The sequence below is a fragment of the Rana temporaria genome, chromosome 7 (assembly GCF_905171775.1).
Source record: "Rana temporaria chromosome 7, aRanTem1.1, whole genome shotgun sequence".
In the NCBI taxonomy this organism is placed as follows: Eukaryota; Metazoa; Chordata; class Amphibia; order Anura; family Ranidae; genus Rana; species Rana temporaria.
In genome coordinates this window covers 30,834,255-30,853,753 of record NC_053495.1, presented here as the reverse complement: position 1 = coordinate 30,853,753, position 19,499 = coordinate 30,834,255, and the positions used below count along the sequence as shown (strand labels likewise).

At 48.8% G+C, this 19,499-nt stretch overlaps 1 protein-coding gene across 1 annotated transcript; it reads left to right on the top strand.

Annotated features, from left to right (window-relative positions):
* Positions 1 to 1,650: 1,650 nt before the first annotated feature.
* On the top strand, positions 1,651 to 16,201 carry PSMD6 (proteasome 26S subunit, non-ATPase 6). Its single transcript, XM_040359176.1, has 8 exons — positions 1,651 to 1,852; positions 8,168 to 8,373; positions 9,597 to 9,742; positions 9,946 to 10,165; positions 12,437 to 12,545; positions 13,616 to 13,784; positions 14,490 to 14,567; positions 15,911 to 16,201. Exons 1-8 carry the CDS (start codon positions 1,708 to 1,710, stop codon positions 16,005 to 16,007), a joined length of 1,170 nt encoding a protein of 389 aa, XP_040215110.1. The 5' UTR covers positions 1,651 to 1,707; the 3' UTR covers positions 16,008 to 16,201.
* Positions 16,202 to 19,499: the final 3,298 nt, after the last annotated feature.

The window sequence follows — 19,499 nt, the reverse complement described above, 5'->3', positions numbered from 1 at the left end:
CAGAGTATCTATGCGACTGATTCATAGAATCAGTTACGCATAGATATCCATAAGATCCGACAGGTGTAATTGTTTTACACTGTCGGATCTTAGGATGCAGTACTGTGGCCGCCGCTGGGGGGAGTTTGCGTCGTAAACCAGCGTCGGGTATGCAAATTAGGAGTTACGGCGATCCACGACGGATTTTCGCGTTCGCTACATCGCCGCTAGTCTAGTTTCCTGTCGCAAAGTTAGTCGTCGTTTTTGGTGCCTTAACTTTACACAGCAATCGTATTGTATGGCCGTCGTTCCCGCATCGAAATTTAAAAATAAACGTTGTTTGCGTAAGCCGCCCGGGAATACGGAATTACGCTACGCGCGTCGCCGTTCGAAAAAATGACGTCACTGCGCGCAAAGCACGACGGGAATTGCGAAACGGAGCATGCGCAGTAGGTCCGGCGCGGGAGCGCGCCTAATTTAAATTGCACACGCCCATTTGAATTGGCCCGCCGGACGTATTTACGATACACCGCCGCATGTTTCCAGGTCAGTGCTTTGTGGATCGGGCACTAAAACTGGAAACTTGCGGCGGTGTAACGTAAACGGGTTACGTTACACGGCCGCAAATGTATGTGAATCTGGCCCATAGTGTAAAACTGCAAAACTAATTATTTAAAACAAGACAGGTACTTTACAGAGGTAAAGGAAATACAGCATGTACAAATGCCTTGCCGCTGGCCACACGGGGAGCGTGCTGACATCACAAGTTAAGCCCCGCCCAACATGTTTCACCATTAAATTGCTTTATCAGGGAACAGGAAATGCCAATGCAGCCACCTGCATTGTTCCTACACAGCTGCTAGGGAAACTTTCTTGATAAGTCACAAGACAAAGAGGGGTCTTTTTCTAATATAAAGAAAAAAAATCGCAGTGTAGATGTCTCAAGCATTCACACAGCCATCGGGGACAATCCCTGTATTTTGTCTGTTTATTTTCTTTGATCATCATAAGGGCCCTAATGCAGTATTTTTTTAAGTTTTGGATAGCGTGGAGATGGGTTAGAACTCCAGTCAGGTTCTATCGCTGTATGTGTCGCTGTTGGGGAGATTCGCCTTCTCTATTTGTCCTGTTTATTATTATTTAAGGTAAATCACAAATGTTGGGTTCATACCAGAATAGGAATAACGGGGAAATATTCCAATAGTGATGCTAGTTCTGGTGACCCCCAGGGGTTTACTCATTTTGGAGGGATTTCTTCTCACTTCCTGTTTTGGCTATGGGACAGGAAGTGAAGGGAAATCTCCCTATTGGGACATAGATAGCAAAATAAAAACCTTTTGCCTTTTTAACTTGCAATTTGTGTGTGCATAAAAAAAACTCTAGTATTGTTTCTGTGGGCTTGTCCCAGAACAATGGGACCAGTTTGAAATGTTTTTTCCCCACTGACACTCCATTGACACTGTGTGCTTTGACTTTTCTCAACTCTGGCCAGCAGATGTCGCTGTGTTGCGACATGTTTAGCGTCGGAGGACGGGTTTCTGTCCCAGTCAGCTGTATCCTCGGGCTGCACTTTCAAGCCTCCGCCAACAGGTGGGGCAGCGCTACCTAGGCCGCGGTTCCCCGGCGCTGCCGGTAGGTGTCGCTGTGACACTACACCGGCCGGTGGCCGCATTGTTTGCGGCGATATCCGGCGGAAGCTGTGACAGAGCAGATCCCGGAGCTGCAGAGATGCCGCTAGAGAACCTGGAAGAAGAGGGTCTGCCCAAGAACCCCGACCTCCGCATCGCCCAGCTCAAGTTCCTGCTCGGCCTGCCTGACACCCGCAGTGATGTGCGGCTCCGCGCCGAGCTCATGGAGGCCGTCACCGGCAACAGTGAGTACGAGAGAGCGCTGCCCGGATACCAACATAGGACAGGCCTTCACCCTGCAGGGGGCGCTTCACGGAGCACGGCTCATATACCACTACGGGCTGAGTCACTGCTGGGCCCCGTGTGGGGGATGGAGCTCCTTACCCCTGTATTATGGAGGTCTATGGAGCTCCTTACTCCTGTATTATGGAGGTCTATGGAGCCCCCCACCTCTGTATTATGGAGGTCTATGGGGCCCCCCCCCACCCCTGTATTATGGAGGTCTATGGGGCCCCCCCCACCCCTGTATTATGGAGGTCTATGGAGCCCCCCCCACTCCTGTATTATGGAGGTCTATGGAGCCCCCCCCACTCCTGTATTATGGAGGTCTATGGAGCCCCCCCACTCCTGTATTATGGAGGTCTATGGAGCCCCCCCCACTCCTGTATTATGGAGGTCTATGGGGCCCCCCACCTCTGTATTATGGAGGTCTATGGGGCCCCCCCCACCCCTGTATTATGGAGGTCTATGGAGCCCCCCACCCCTGTATTATGGAGGTCTATGGGGCCCCCCACCTCTGTATTATGGAGGTCTATGGGGCCCCCCCCACCCCTGTATTATGGAGGTCTATGGGGCCCCCCACCCCTGTATTATGGAGGTCTATGGGGCCCCCCCCACCCCTGTATTATGGAGGTCTATGGGGCCCCCCACCCCTGTATTATGGAGGTCTATGGAGCCCCCCACCCCTGTATTATGGAGGTCTATGGAGCCCCCCCACCCCTGTATTATGGAGGTCTATGGAGCCCCCCCCACTCCTGTATTATGGAGGTCTATGGGGCCCCCCCACCCCTGTATTATGGAGGTCTATGGGGCCCCCCCCACCCCTGTATTATGGAGGTCTATGGAGCCCCCCCACCCCTGTATTATGGAGGTCTATGGAGCTCCTTACTCCTGTATTATGGAGGTCTATGGAGCCCCCACCCCTGTATTATGGAGCCCCCCACCTCTATTATGGAGGTCTATGGGGCCCCCCACCCCTGTATTATGGAGGTCTATGGGGCCCCCCACCCCTGTATTATGAAGGTCTATGGAGCCCCCACCCCTGTATTATGGAGGTCTATGGAGCTCCTTACTCCTGTATTATGGAGGTCTATGGAGCCCCCACCCCTGTATTATGGAGGTCTATGGAGCCCCCCACCCCTGTATTATGGAGGTCTATGGAGCCCCCCACCCCTGTATTATGGAGGTCTATGGGGCCCCCCACCTCTGTATTATGGAGGTCTATGGGGCCCCCCACCTCTGTATTATGGAGGTCTATGGGGCTCCCCACCTCTGTATTATGGAGGTCTATGGAGCCCCCCACCTCTGTATTTTGGAGGTCTATGGAGCTCCCCACCCCTGTATTATGGAGCCCCCCACCTCTGTATTATGGAGGTCTATGGGGCCCCCCACCCCTGTATTATGGAGGTCTATGGAGCCCCCCACCCCTGTATTATGGAGGTCTATGGGGCCCCCCACCTCTGTATTATGGAGGTCTATGGGGCCCCCCCCACCCCTGTATTATGGAGGTCTATGGGGCCCCCCCACCCCTGTATTATGGAGGTCTATGGGGCCCCCCACCCCTGTATTATGGAGGTCTATGGGGCCCCCCCCCACCCCTGTATTATGGAGGTCTATGGGGCCCCCCCACCCCTGTATTATGGAGGTCTATGGGGCCCCCCCCCACCCCTGTATTATGGAGGTCTATGGGGCCCCCCCCACCCCTGTATTATGGAGGTCTATGGAGCCCCCACCCCTGTATTATGGAGGTCTATGGAGCTCCTTACTCCTGTATTATGGAGGTCTATGGAGCCCCCACCCCTGTATTATGGAGCCCCCCACCTCTATTATGGAGGTCTATGGGGCCCCCCACCCCTGTATTATGGAGGTCTATGGGGCCCCCCACCCCTGTATTATGGAGGTCTATGGGGCTCCCCACCCCTGTATTATGAAGGTCTATGGAGCCCCCACCCCTGTATTATGGAGGTCTATGGAGCTCCTTACTCCTGTATTATGGAGGTCTATGGAGCCCCCACCCCTGTATTATGGAGGTCTATGGAGCCCCCCACCCCTGTATTATGGAGGTCTATGGAGCCCCCCACCCCTGTATTATGGAGGTCTATGGGGCCCCCCACCTCTGTATTATGGAGGTCTATGGGGCCCCCCACCTCTGTATTATGGAGGTCTATGGGGCTCCCCACCTCTGTATTATGGAGGTCTATGGAGCCCCCCACCTCTGTATTTTGGAGGTCTATGGAGCTCCCCACCCCTGTATTATGGAGCCCCCCACCTCTGTATTATGGAGGTCTATGGGGCCCCCCACCCCTGTATTATGGAGGTCTATGGAGCCCCCCACCCCTGTATTATGGAGGTCTATGGAGCCCCCCACCCCTGTATTATGGAGGTCTATGGAGCCCCCCACCCCTGTATTATGGAGGTCTATGGAGCCCCCCACCCCTGTATTATGGAGGTCTATGGAGCCCCCCACCCCTGTATTATGGAGGTCTATGGGGCTCCACACCCCTGTATTATGGAGGTCTATGGGGCTCCCCCACCCCTGTATTATGGAGGTCTATGGGGCTCCCCCACCCCTGTATTATGGAGGTCTATGGGGCTCCCCCACCCCTGTATTATGGAGGTCTATGGGGCTCCCCCACCCCTGTATTATGGAGGTCTATGGGGCCCCCCCCACCCCTGTATTATGGAGCCCCCACCCCTGTATTATGGAGGTCGATGGGGGCTCCCCCACCCCTGTATTATGGAGGTCGATGGGGGCTCCCCCACCCCTGTATTATGGAGGTCGATGGGGGCTCCCCCACCCCTGTATTATGGAGGTCGATGGGGGCTCCCCCACCCCTGTATTATGGAGGTCGATGGGGGCTCCCCCACCCCTGTATTATGGAGGTCGATGGGGGCTCCCCCACCCCTGTATTATGGAGGTCGATGGGGGCTCCCCCACCCCTGTATTATGGAGGTCGATGGGGGCTCCCCCACCCCTGTATTATGGAGGTCTATGGAGCCCCCCCCACTCCTGTATTATGGAGGTCGATGGGGGCTCCCCCACCCCTGTATTATGGAGGTCTATGGAGCCCCCCCCACTCCTGTATTATGGAGGTCTATGGAGCCCCCCCCCACTCCTGTATTATGGAGGTCTATGGGGCCCCCCACCTCTGTATTATGGAGGTCTATGGGGCCCCCCCCACCTGTATTATGGAGGTCTATGGGGCCCCCCCCCACCCCTGTATTATGGAGGTCTATGGGGCTCCCCACCCCTGTATTATGGAGGTCTATGGAGCCCCCACCCCTGTATTATGGAGGTCTATGGAGCTCCTTACTCCTGTATTATGGAGGTCTATGGAGCCCCCACCCCTGTATTATGGAGCCCCCCACCTCTGTATTATGGAGGTCTATGGGGCCCCCCACCCCTGTATTATGGAGGTCTATGGGGCTCCCCACCCCTGTATTATGAAGGTCTATGGAGCCCCCACCCCTGTATTATGGAGGTCTATGGAGCTCCTTACTCCTGTATTATGGAGGTCTATGGAGCCCCCACCCCTGTATTATGGAGCCCCCCACCTCTGTATTATGGAGGTCTATGGGGCCCCCCACCCCTGTATTATGGAGGTCTATGGGGCTCCCCACCCCTGTATTATGAAGGTCTATGGAGCCCCCACCCCTGTATTATGGAGGTCTATGGAGCTCCTTACTCCTGTATTATGGAGGTCTATGGAGCCCCCACCCCTGTATTATGGAGGTCTATGGAGCCCCCCACCCCTGTATTATGGAGGTCTATGGGGCCCCCCACCTCTGTATTATGGAGGTCTATGGGGCCCCCCACCTCTGTATTATGGAGGTCTATGGGGCCCCCCACCTCTGTATTATGGAGGTCTATGGGGCCCCCCACCTCTGTATTATGAAGGTCTATGGGGCTCCCCACCTCTGTATTATGGAGGTCTATGGAGCCCCCCACCTCTGTATTTTGGAGGTCTATGGAGCTCCCCACCCCTGTATTATGGAGCCCCCCCACCTCTGTATTATGGAGGTCTATGGGGCCCCCCACCCCTGTATTATGGAGGTCTATGGAGCCCCCCACCCCTGTATTATGGAGGTCTATGGAGCCCCCCACCCCTGTATTATGGAGGTCTATGGAGCCCCCCACCCCTGTATTATGGAGGTCTATGGAGCCCCCCACCCCTGTATTATGGAGGTCTATGGGGCTCCACACCCCTGTATTATGGAGGTCTATGGGGCTCCACACCCCTGTATTATGGAGGTCTATGGGGCTCCCCCACCCCTGTATTATGGAGGTCTATGGGGCTCCCCCACCCCTGTATTATGGAGGTCTATGGGGCCCCCCCCACCCCTGTATTATGGAGCCCCCACCCCTGTATTATGGAGGTCTATGGGGCTCCCCCACCCCTGTATTATGGAGGTCGATGGGGGCTCCCCCACCCCTGTATTATGGAGGTCGATGGGGGCTCCCCCACCCCTGTATTATGGAGGTCGATGGGGGCTCCCCCACCCCTGTATTATGGAGGTCGATGGGGGCTCCCCCACCCCTGTATTATGGAGGTTTATGGAGCCCCCCCCCCCTAGCCCTGTATTATGGAGGTTTATGGAGCCCCCCCCCCCCCCTAGCCCTGTATTATGGAGGTTTATGGGGCCCCCCCCCCCCTAGCCCTGTATTATGGAGGTTTATGGAGCCCCCCCCCCCAGCCCTGTATTATGGAGGTTTATGGAGCCCCCCCCCCCCCCCAGCCCTGTATTATGAAGGTCTATGGAGCCCCCACCCCTGTATTATGGAGGTCTATGGAGCCCCCACCTCTGTATTATGGAGGTCTGTGGTGCCCCCCACCTCTGTATTATGGAGCCCCCCACCTCTGTATTATGGAGGTCTATGGAGCCCCCCCCCCCCAGCCCTGTATTATGGAGGTCTATGGAGCCCCCCCCCCAGCCCTGTATTATGGAGGTCTATGGAGCCCCCCCCCCAGCCCTGTATTATGGAGGTCTATGGAGCCCCCCCCCCCCAGCCCTGTATTATGGAGGTCTATGGAGCCCCCCCCCCCCCCAGCCCTGTATTATGGAGGTCTATGGAGCCCCCCCACCCCTGTATTATGGAGGTCTATGGAGCCCCCCCCACCCCTGTATTATGGAGGTCTATGGAGCCCCCCCCCCACCCCTGTATTATGAAGGTCTATGGAGCCCCCCACCCCTGTATTATGGAGGTCTATGGACCCCCCACCTCTGTATTATGGAGGTCTATGGTGCCCCCCCACCTCTGTATTATGGAGCCCCCCACCTCTGTATTATGGAGGTCTATGGAGCCCCCCCCAGCCCTGTATTATGGAGGTTTATGGAGCCCCCACCCCAGCCCTGTATTATGGAGGTCTATGGAGCCCCCCCCCCAGCCCTGTATTATGGAGGTCTATGTAGCCCCCCCACCCCTGTATTATGGAGGTCTATGGGGCTCCCCACCCCTGTATTATGGAGGTCTATGGGGCTCCCCACCCCTGTATTATGGAGGTCTATGGGGCTCCCCACCCCTGTATTATGGAGGTCTATGGAGCCCCCCACCCCTGTATTATGGAGGTCTATGGAGCCCCCCACCCCTGTATTATGGAGGTCTATGGAGCCCCCCACCCCTGTATTATGGAGGTCTATGGAGCCCCCCACCCCTGTATTATGGAGGTCTATGGAGCCCCCCACCCCTGTATTATGGAGGTCTATGGAGCCCCCCACCCCTGTATTATGGAGGTCTATGGAGCCCCCCCACCCCTGTATTATGGAGCTCCCCACCCCTGTATTATGGAGGTCTATGGAGCCCCCCACCCCTGTATTACGGAGGTCTATGGAGCCCCCCACCCCTGTATTACGGAGGTCTATGGGGGCTCCCCCACCCCTGTATTACGGAGGTCTATGGGGGCTCCCCCACCCCTGTATTACGGAGGTCTATGGGGGCTCCCCCACCCCTGTATTACGGAGGTCTATGGGGGCTCCCCCACCCCTGTATTACGGAGGTCTATGGGGGCTCCCCCACCCCTGTATTACGGAGGTCTATGGGGGCTCCCCCACCCCTGTATTACGGAGGTCTATGGGGGCTCCCCCACCCCTGTATTATGGAGGTCCGTGTCCTAACCCTCACCTTCCAGTGTTGACCCTTACCTTCTCTCTGAGACCACCATGTTTCTCTGATCTTTTATGTTCAGTCTGGAGTGCTGGAAAATTCTGTAACCTGTTATTTGTGGTTTATGAGAACATTTCATAGGCTGGATCCAACCAATACTCTTCTTACCTGTTTCCAGACATGGCTCCTTATTATGAGGGTCTCTGCAAGCAGCTGGACTGGCAGGTGGATACAGACCTGCTCAATAAGATGAAGAAGGCCAATGAAGAGGAGCTGAAGAGGCTGGACGATCAACTGGAGGATGCAGAGAAAAATCTGGGCGAGAGTGAGATCCGAGATGCCATGATGGCACGAGCAGAGTACCTGTGCAGGATTGGTGACAAGGTGAGCTGCCAGGCAGAACGTACTTCTATGAGCCTGATGTATTTCCTATCAACATACTAAAGCCCAGAAGTGACCACGTGAGAAGTAAAGCTGGTATTCCTAGTTCAGGAAGAATAAAGCCCCTAGGTCAACTTCCGGTCAACCTTTATATTTTACTATTCCTAGACTTGACATCGAGCAGAAGTCTGATTCCTACTTTATTAAATTGTATAGTAATTGTAATGTCTGCCCATGTTGTGAAGCGCTGCGTAAACTGTCTGCGCTATATAAATCTTGTATTGATGATGATAATAATAAGCATTTAATCCTTGCAGTGGGATGAGGGGCAGGGGGAACTGCAAGGGTTTTTTTTGTTATGCATTGAGTTGAGCTTTAAATAGGCTCCTGTCTCCCTGAATCTTTAACCGCTTGCCGCCTGCCCACTGTCAAATGGCAGAGGGGCGGTGCAGCTCTAATTCTCTGATGACATCATATGATGACGTCCCAGAACTGCCGCTCCCGCGCCGATCGTGGCCGTGTTGCTAGGACACAGCGCGACCCCCGATCTCTGTAAAGAGCTGCGGCTTTTTAACCATGTGATCAGCTGTGTCCAATAGCAGCCAGTCACATTTAAACACGGAAATGGTGGTAATTGGCTCTCATTGCCTCACGTTGATAGTGTGGTGAGGAGAGTAAATCGGCAGCATCTCCTCGCAGGGGACATCCAGATATGTAATCGGGGCACTGATCATCAGTGCCCTGATTACAATACAGTGCCACCAATCGACGCCCATTAGTGATGGCAGTCAGTGCTGCCTATCGGCGCCACCTATTTGTTCCTCCCCATAACTGCCGCCTAATAGGTGCTGCAGTTCAGCCTATCAGTGCCACCTCATCAGCACACATCAGTGAGGGAGAAAAAAATCTTTTTTTACAAAACTTACTGACAGAAACTAAACCCAACCCCCAAATTCCCCCCCCCCCCGCAATTTTTGGTATTTTTTTACAAAAAAAAAACCACAGCAGTGATTAAATACCACTGAAAGCTCAATTTGCGTGAAGAAAATTATAAAAAAAAATTACAATGGTGACAGTTGTAGCATTACTGTGCAATTGTCATTCAAAGTGTGACGGCGCTGGAAGCTGAAAATGGGCCTGGGCAGGAAGGGGGTAAGAGTGCCCAGTAGGCAAGTGGTTAATGGACTTCTTACATTTTAGGGTGACTCTGATTCTTCTTTCTGCAGGAGGGGGCTCTCACAGCATTCAGAAAGACCTACGATAAGACGGTTGCTCTCGGCCATCGCTTAGATATCGTGTTCTACCTGCTGAGAATTGGCTTGTTTTACATGGATAATGACCTGATTACAAGGAACACAGAGAAAGCTCGCAGGTAGGCTCAGCCCTGGATGCCAATTATATTTCTAAATGTGGATTCAATATGTTCTCATTGAAATCCCCCAGTGTTTGCCTCACACCAGTTGTTCCTCCCCTCTAATATTCTTAACAATAGACTCTTATATCTGTTCCCTCTTGTAAGTGGTATATAGTGAGTGTCTTTTAGTAAGTAATTTTTTATCTCTTGTGTCTGTGAAGCCTCATAGAGGAAGGTGGTGACTGGGATCGCAGGAATCGTCTGAAGGTTTATCAAGGTCTGTACTGCGTAGCCATACGTGACTTCAAACAAGCAGCAGAGCTCTTCCTGGACACCGTGTCCACATTTACATCCTACGAGCTTATGGATTACAAGACCTTTGTTACATATACAGTCTATGTCAGTATGATTGCACTGGACCGGCCTGATCTCAGAGAGAAGGTAAGGTCTACAATGATCCTGAAATAAATCACCTGATGGTGTTATGACTCTCGTCAAAAATGATAAATTAAAGTAGAAGTTCACCCTAATACTAAAATCAAATCTGCTTGCATACACAATCGAAGACTAACCTATCTAGTCCTGTAAAGAAATTGCTATACCTGCCTCTTCTGAAGCTGCTTTGGTCCGGTCCTATGTTGAGCTGTCTCCTATGGCTTTGCTTTGGAAGGCGGGTATAGAGGACACAGCCGACAACGGTAGCCCCATAGTAAGTCTATGGGTAACATCGCTTCCCATCCGTTGTCTGCTGTCTCTTCTGCAGAGCTTTTGCCGCTGGAGACTGGAGCAGTTTCAGAAAAGGTAGGTATAGCGATTTTTCTTCATGATAGGTTAGTTTTAGATTGTTGGTGCCAGTAGAGTTAAAGGTTTTAGTATTGGAGTGAACTTCCACTTTAAGCATTGAGATGTATACAGGAAGCTCAGCTAACCTGCTCAATACTTCCGTTTTTGAGTCGGGGTGCTGTAAGGCACCAATCCACCAAACTATCTGAGAACACCTGCTTGTGATGCAGGGGAGGTATTCCCAGACACACCCACTGCAGACTCCTTGCTGATTCCGGTACAAGGAAAGTCTGACCTAAAAATGTCCACAATATGAAGATCTCAGACACCAGTTAATTTCAAAGATGCCTTGATGTTTAATTGTGATTGGTGATACAGTGAGAGGAAGTTGAACAACAAGTTTTAGAAAAAACACTTCAGTGACCCGTTGAGGTGCTGCCTGGGTTCTACTGGACGTAGATTATAAATCACAGGTTCACTTACCCCAGATCCGAGTCCTGTCCCAGACGGCATCCAAACTAACAGTATTGCTAAACTGCAGGAGCACTGTGTTTATGTAAAATCATGTCTGTACATTAGGGAGTGCCTTTAACCCTGCTGAGCACAGGGTTTTGAGTTCTTTAGTTTGACACCAGAATTTCAGCGGTTATTAAAGTCGCTCTGTTTTAGGTATTTCCTGGTGGATTTAGCAGGGAAATTAGAACACCTAGGAAAGTGACACATTATCTATCACAGTTCAAGCTGAAGTTTATTCTGCTTATATTTTACCTTCCTAAGTTCTTTACTCTTCCCTTAACATTATGTAATGAAAATTTAAAAATGTAATCGGCATACTTTTAGTTTAGACTTAATGATGTCATCGGTGGGTCTCTGTGCTTCACTCAGCATTGCAGGCAGATTATGGCTGGTCAGAGGGGCTTGCAGCATGCCCGAGAACATCACAGCACCCTGCCTCAGTGCTCCTCTTAAAGCGGTTGTAAACCATATATATATATATATATATATATATATATATATATATATATATATATATATATAAATTTTTTTTTTTTTTTTAACCTGCAAGGCAAAATGCATAATCAGCTAGTATGCACCGCATAATAGCTGATTATGAAATACTTGCCTCAAAACGAGGTGAACAACACTTACCTGGTTCACGCCGAGCGAGATGTCATCTTGCTCCGGCGTGTCTTCCGGGTATCGCCGCTCCAGCGCTGTGATTGGCTGGAGCGGCGATGACGTCACTCCCGCGTGTGCGCGCGGGAGATTTAAAATCGGCAAGGTCCGGCGGCTGCCGGATCTTTCGCCGTGGATCCCCCCCTGCGCATGCGCCGCCCGCATTGCGAGGGGAATATCTCCTAAACCGTACAGGTTTAGGAGATATTCTTTTTACCTACAGGTAAGCCTTGTTATAGGCTTACCTGTAGGTAAAAGTGAAAAATTAAGGTTTACAACCGCTTTAAGAGCCCTCGGCCTCGATGCAAGCAGTGTGCTTCCTCAGGAGATGAGTTGTGCTACATTTATACGGGTGTGTATCCACAGTGCTAATGGCAGCAGCGGGAGTCTTCTGATTCGTGCTGCTGTTTTTGCCACCTGTGAGAGGCAGGCTGCAGTGGCTGAGCGTGTACACTTTGACCGGGTTTCTGGTGGCTGGAGATATCCGTTGATGGTTTGCACATCCAGAGATTACCTTGCTGAAGCTTCAAGTGAACATGCTCACAGTGTGCAGTAAAATTGGAGAAAGCAATAGCAGGGCTGACTTGCACCAGCAGTGTGGTGTGTGGTAGGATTTGCAGCACATAGCATGTCTGATTTATTTTCTTTGTGTTTTGGTTCTATGACATAAGAAAAAATATATACAGAGTTTCCATGTCTTTGATGCTAGCTCAGTGATGTTTACAAGTAACTGGATCTGTGCTCTTATTTCAGGTCATCAAAGGAGCAGAAATCCTAGAAGTGTTGCACAGTTTGCCCACAGTCAGGCAGTATCTCTTCTCATTATATGAGTGCCGCTATTCTGTCTTCTTCCAGTCACTTGGTAAGATTTTCCAGAGAATATTCTATTATTATGCACCTACATATTCAAAACAGAAAAATGGCAGCTGACTTTATCAAGTTAGAACTAGCTGGGATAGTGAGGAATGGTGGAGTTTAGTCACTGCTAATACAAATGAATATGGCCTTCTGTTTAATACACATTAAAGAGGACCTGTGTAATCATTTTAAAATCAGAACAAGATATGCTTTACAGATTCTTGTGTATGTGAATTCTGTACAACGTGTTAAGGCATCAGTGTGTGATTTGGTCCTACCGTAAGCTGTAAACACACTGAGGGCAGTCGCCTTTTAAGGCTACCTAGAAAATTCTGTGCCGTAATACCATATATATGTATATGTGTGTTAGAGATATAGATATGTGTGTGTTGGATAGATAGATATATCTATCTATCTAATTTATTTTAGCTTTAATATATACATTTTTAGCTAAATACATTCCAAGTGTTCAAACTACTACTGTTGGCTTTCTTTAGAAACCAGCCACAGCCTAGGTAGAAAAGTCTGTGCTTGCCAGCATGCTGCAGAGTGGGGCCTTCGCTCTGTGTAGTGGGGCCTTCGCTCTGTGTAGTGGGGCCTTCGCTCTGTGTAGTGGGGCCTTCGCTCTGTGTGCTCTCACTAAAGAGGTCCAACATGCCCCCTGCTGACTCAGATCCAGAGTTTTCCAATCAGCGGGGAGAATGAGCTTTGGGTTATGGGTCTGACTTGGTACGGGTGTACCAAAGATGCCGCCTGTGCTCCTTCATCCAGAGTGGGGACACTCTTATACAGGAGATGTGTTCTGGCCAGATCACCGGGTAAAAACAGAGGTGGGAAAAAAGACTAAAAAAGGAACTAATTCATCCATCACATCTTAGGATTGGTAAACTGCAAAACATTACATTCTTGGTTTTGGGTTTAATTTCACTTTTAAAGCTCCTTTTAAAAAAGAGATCTCAAATACTTCATAATGGCTGTGTATATACAATCAATATCTTCCTTATTGAAACCATTGTCCTGTGTATAAATGTTCAGTTCTGTATAGTAATAAAGTTGTGTGTTCCCATGATGCAGCTGCTGTGGAACAGGAAATGAAGAAGGACTGGCTCTTTGCCCCTCATTACCGGTATTATGTGCGAGAGATGAGGATCCAGGCCTACAGTCAGCTTTTGGAGTCTTACCGGTCGCTCACACTCGGTTACATGGCTGAAGCCTTTGGGGTTGGAGTAGAATTCATAGATCAGTGAGTTCCTCGCTTTTGTTGCCTTGCATGATGGGTTTAGGATAGAGATTTGAAACAAGATACACTATCCACACACAAAATAGTTTATGAGAATGCAGCGCTTAATCACAAACAAAACATCCAAATAATACATAAAAGGTCCTTGGGAAGTCCAAGTTCAGAGCAGAGTCCCAACTCCAGTGCATAGAAGAAGATCCTACACCGCACCACAGTGTGTAAGTGAATCTGCTTACTGGACAATATTGACCCTCACATTATAGAGTGGTTAACTGTGTGCTTTATTTTATTTTCTTCTTTTTTTTTTTTTAATATATATACCCCCCCACACTGTTTTTCTTTTGTTACATTGGCAGCGCCGATCAGTTAGCCTGTGTGTAACATCTTAATGAATAAAACAAAAAAAAAGGTAAAGTTAGCCCCTTTTTTTTTTTTTTTTTTTTTTTTTTTGGTGAAAGATGTTACGCCGAAAATCTCTGGATCTCTAAGAAAAAATTTGGGATTCTCATTTTAGCCAGAATCATGCAGCTCTAGTCCTAATATTAAAAGACAGCAGCTACAGTATGTGTAACTGCTGACTTTGATTTTTTTTTGCAGGGGGGGGGGGGGCAGAACTCCGCTTAATGCCCAGAGTGAGTGCCACTTTTTTGGAGGATGTTTTCACCTTTTACTGCTTTATTAATGTTTCCCTTTTTTGTTTCTTTGCAGGGAGCTCTCCAGGTTTATTGCTGCTGGTAGACTGCACTGCAAGATAGATAAAGTGAATGGGATTGTAGAAACTAACAGGTAATCTGGAGTGCACTGAGCTTCCTTCATATAACTTCTGTTTTTCACAACCAATCAGTTTCTTTCTTTAATTTGATCTGGGTGACAGAATGGATAGTAATCGCTGAAAGTGGAAACTTGATGAGGTCCTTTTTACTTTAAGAGGATTAGGGTTGTCCCGATACCATTCCCCCCCCCCCCCCCCCCCCCCCAAGTACTTGCCAATATTGATTAGTTACTTATTTTTTTATGTCATGGGACTGTGGCACTAATATGCAGCACTGATGACGCGTAGACTGTGTCAGTAGTTAATTTTTTACATTTTAACCTTTTAAATATTTATTGCAAATCCTTCTTTTTTTTTTTTTTTTCATCAGCCCTGTTGGGATTTGATGAGATCGGGGGGTCTTAACAGACCCCTGACATCTCCCCTTTGTGGCAGGGAGAGGAATGAGGACATCGATTCCCCAGTCCCTTTCTCTGTAACCTCAGCAGCACTAGAGATGAATGGACAGACAGAGGCTCCTCTCCATTTATAAACTGAAGCATCATAAACATGGGTTACAATGCTCAGTTATGAATGGGCAGTCAGTGACCTTGTTCATTTGGAAAAGGAAGGAGTTAGTAAATGAAAGATTTACCGGCTCCTTCCACCGCTCTCCATCCTGAAAGATGCATGATGGAGGGGGGACCCGAGCACAGAGGGGAACTGGAGGAGGGGGCTGCGGGGACTGTCAGGGGGGGTGGTGGGGGGAGTTGCAAGCACCGATTTCCCCTTGTATAGAGTTCAATAAAGTGGCTAAAAGCAGCGGGGGGAGAGGTAGAGAAGCGGCTGTCAGCTGGTATTTTGAAATCTATACAGGGGGATCGGTGCTGGTAACTCACCCCCCACCGTCACACCGATTACCCCTGACTGCCCAAGTATTGGAACAAGCTTCGGGAGCACTTACTCGGGCAAGTGCTCGATACGGTTACTAGTATCGGTACCGGGACAACCCTACAGAGAATGGTCTGTACAATGGATTTATCGTTTTTAACTTTTAGGGCTTCTGTAGGACTGTGTTCCTTTGTTACATTGGCAGCACCAATCAGTTAGCCTGTGTGTAACACTCATCTGCACTACAGAACATTTGCCAAAACTCATCTAATTTTGTAGCTGCTCTACACAGTGAATCGGGCTAAAAGGTAAATCTGTTAATGGGTTACCATAGGCCTTGTTCAGGCTGTCAATGCATGCTCTGTGCGAGGGCCATGTTTACCTGCACAGGTGTATCCCTGTTCAGACAGTCCTATTGATGTCAATTGGAATGCAGCGGTTCTGTGTACACAATTGGTGTAATAACTTGTGTGTAATTGTTTTCCAGGCCGGACAGCAAGAACTGGCAGTATCAGGAGACCATAAAGAAAGGAGATTTATTACTGAACAGAGTGCAGAAGCTGTCCCGTGTAATTAACATGTGAGAACACTCTTTTAGCTGGCGTGAATGGATGAAATGGTCAAGACCTTTGTGTTGTCTATATATTTCTCGCTGCTTCAGTTATCTAAATGATGAAAGATGTGCATTTAGGGTTTTTACAGTTTTACATTATGTCAATAATCCAGGATGTATAAAACTAAACAAAACGATAAAAAATAAAAAAAAATGTAAACTCAATCCAGTGTTTTGTGTGGATGGATTGTGCAATTCTTGACTTTCTCACCGAATGCGTCTTTTATAGTGCATGTCGGGACAAAAAAATATGCACCAGCCTAGTGTTTTACCGTAGATGATTTAATGAATAAAAAGTAATAAAAAAAACTACTCACAAAGGAAGCAGCATAAAAGGCTTGTCGACAACACTTTGGTAGATGTCCCTCGAACCACACTCCAAATGGGGGGGATAGAGGTGTGTCCCTGCGCCTTTTTTTTTTTTCTGCCATTAGGATATTCCCCGTCCATGAAGGGCAGCAAGGCCTTTGTTACAGTTTTTGGCACTTTTTCCATGGATCATTGACTATTGGACAATCCACTTGTGCGCAGGAGTTTTGTTATCTGTGTCTCCAAAAAAATATGCAATACATGAAGATTTCCCTGTTTTATCCTGATAAGGCTGCTGCAAAAAAATCTGTTGATGTGCCAGAAATGCTGTAGGCTTTTGATCTCTTCCCGTGCAACACAACAGCTTAACCACTTAAGGACCGGACCAATATGCTGCTAAATGACCCAAGGGGTTTTTACAATTCGGCACTGCGTCGCTTTAACAGACAATTGCGCGGTCGTGCGACGTGGCTCCCAAACAAAATTGGCATCCTTTTTTCCCCACAAATAGAGCTTTCTTTTGGTGATATTTGATCACCTCTGCGGTTTTTATTTTTTGCGCTATAAACAAAAATAGAGCGACAATTTTGAAAAAAATGCAATTTTTTTACTTTTTGCTATAATAAATATCCCCCAAAAACATATATATATATAAAAAAAAATCCTCAGTTTAGGCCGATACGTATTCTTCTACCTATTTTTGGTAAAAATCGCAATAAGTGTTTATCGATTGGTTTGCGCAAAATTTATAGCGTTTACAAAATATGGGATAGTTTTATTATATATATATATATATATATATATATATATATATATATATATATATATATATATATATATATATATATATATATATATATATTTTTTTTTTTTTACTACTAATGGCGGCGATCAGTGATTTTTTTCGTGACTGCGACATTATGGCGGACACTTCAGACAATTTTGACACATTTTTGGGACCATTGTCATTTTCACAGCAAAAAATGCATTTAAATTGCATTGTTTATTGTGGAAATGACAGTTGCAGTTTGGGAGTTAACCACAGGGGGCGCTGTAGGAGTTAGTGTTCACCTAGTGTGTGTTTACAACTGTAGGGGGGTGTGGCTGTAGGACTGACGTCATTGATCGAGTCTCCCTATAAAAGATATCACTCGATCGATGCAGCCACAGTGAAGCCGTGTTTACATACGGCTCTCCCCGTTCTTCAGCTCCAGGGAGCGATCGCGACGGGGCGGCTATAAACGAATAGCCGGGCCGTCGTCCCGGATCGCTCCCCGCGGCAATCCGACCGCCCATGTTGTAGTGGGGGGGGGGGACTTTGCCCAAAGGGTGGCGCTAAAGCGCTGAAAAACCATAGTTTTGTGTTTGTTGACCGGCAATTCTTTGCCGTTTTGTATGCAATACAAGTTCCAGGCGAATGCCCTTCGAACAAAAGTCGTACGCTTTTGTACAATGAAAAATCGATTGTGTGTATGAGGCTTTACTTTTATTACTCCACTTTTTGTTGAGGAGAAAACAAAAAACATTTTCCGTTTGGATGATCTGTGTCCATTGCAGGAATTTTAAAAAGCGTGTTGCAGATTCCTACCTTCTGTATGGGAGTGGTTTTATATTTATCAGCTGCTGCACCTTCAGGGCTCAAATAAGGAACGTTGCTGGGTCTGCATCCCTGCAGATGTGATTTCCCTTTGGGTGTAGCTTCCCAAAAATGCAATTTTCTCCTACCACCATCCAGGACGGCACCCCTGAGATTAGGCTCCTCCCCACAGGAAACACAATCACTTGACAGCTGTTTCAAGTCCCCACCCTTCCTCTTGATCCTCAGTTTTTGTTTGTTTCTCTCTACACAGCGAAACATCTTTTATTTTTTCTTCTAACCAGATGACTGGGGGTGGGGTGGTAACCCTGTGAGGTCGGTATAGGCAAGACTGGGGCTGAAATATATCCTGCAGGCTGAATCCTTCTCACAGATGGCCCAGAAACCTGTATCAGCGATCCGGTCACAGTGGTGTGAACTGCCACTGCTATACAACACTCAATAGTCTCTGCCTCTCGGGCTCTTCCTGTCTTCCTCCTAAGCGGAGGACGGCGGTTTGACCCCCGAGAAAAGGAAGCACTGGAGGAGACGCAAACCCACGTGGCGACTGTAGAGAGCTCAAAGAGGCACCAATTCACTTCTGTAGGACAAGTGGTGCAGAGGAGCGAGTGTCTGCCTAAACCACCTCAGATGGGACCGAGGAGGGTAAGGCATTGCCCACCCCCCCCCCCCCCCCTGTGTATATACTGCTGGTGCACTGCAGGACACAACCTAACTTTACAGATCCCCATGAGGGGCAGTTGGTGATTTATGTCTGCTATCCTCCTTGCGTGTGGACACAAGGATGAAAAAGCGTGCCCGGTGGCTGTGGCAAAGGGGGGGATGACAACGTTGAGTCTTTTCCTTTCACTTTGGGAATTTAGCAGCCTGGAGGTTCCAGCAAAATCCCCAATGGAACAGCCAGGTGGCTTCTGGGCATTTAAGATGATCTCCCCCGGGGGTCTGGAAACGGCCCAGAAGTTTCTGCTAAACCACCATCCACAGCTCCCTCTTACATCAGACACGCTGGGTTTATCGCAACAGTAGGTTGCCAGCTTCTCTAAGCCCTATTGTAGTACATTAATAGGGGTGAATATAGTGAAGAGGGGAGACCTGGTAGATACAAAGTTTTACAGGCCATGTATACCACTGAACAAGCTCTTATAGCAGGGGTCTCAAAACATTTTAACCAAAGGGTTAACCAGTTTACGGTTCCTTTAGACTTTAAGGGGGCCGGATGTTGGTGTTAGTAGGAGGAATAATACCCCATGATTGGTGTCAGTAGGAAGAATAAGTATCCTATCATTGGGGAAAGTAGGAAGAATGATGCCCCATAGTTGGTGTCAGTGGGAGGAATAGAGCCCCAAGGGCCAGGTAAGGGCAATCAAAGGGCCGCAGTTTGGAGACCACTGTCTTATAGGATGTTGGATGTGCAGTGGATTGCAGACACCTGGAGGTTTCAGGAGTAAGCTCCCCTGGTTAGCAAGGCGCACCAGGTAATCTAAACACATTAGCCCAGCTACTAGGAACCTGGCAAGTAGCTCCAAGATGGGTTCTTAAAATCTGAACGAACTTTTA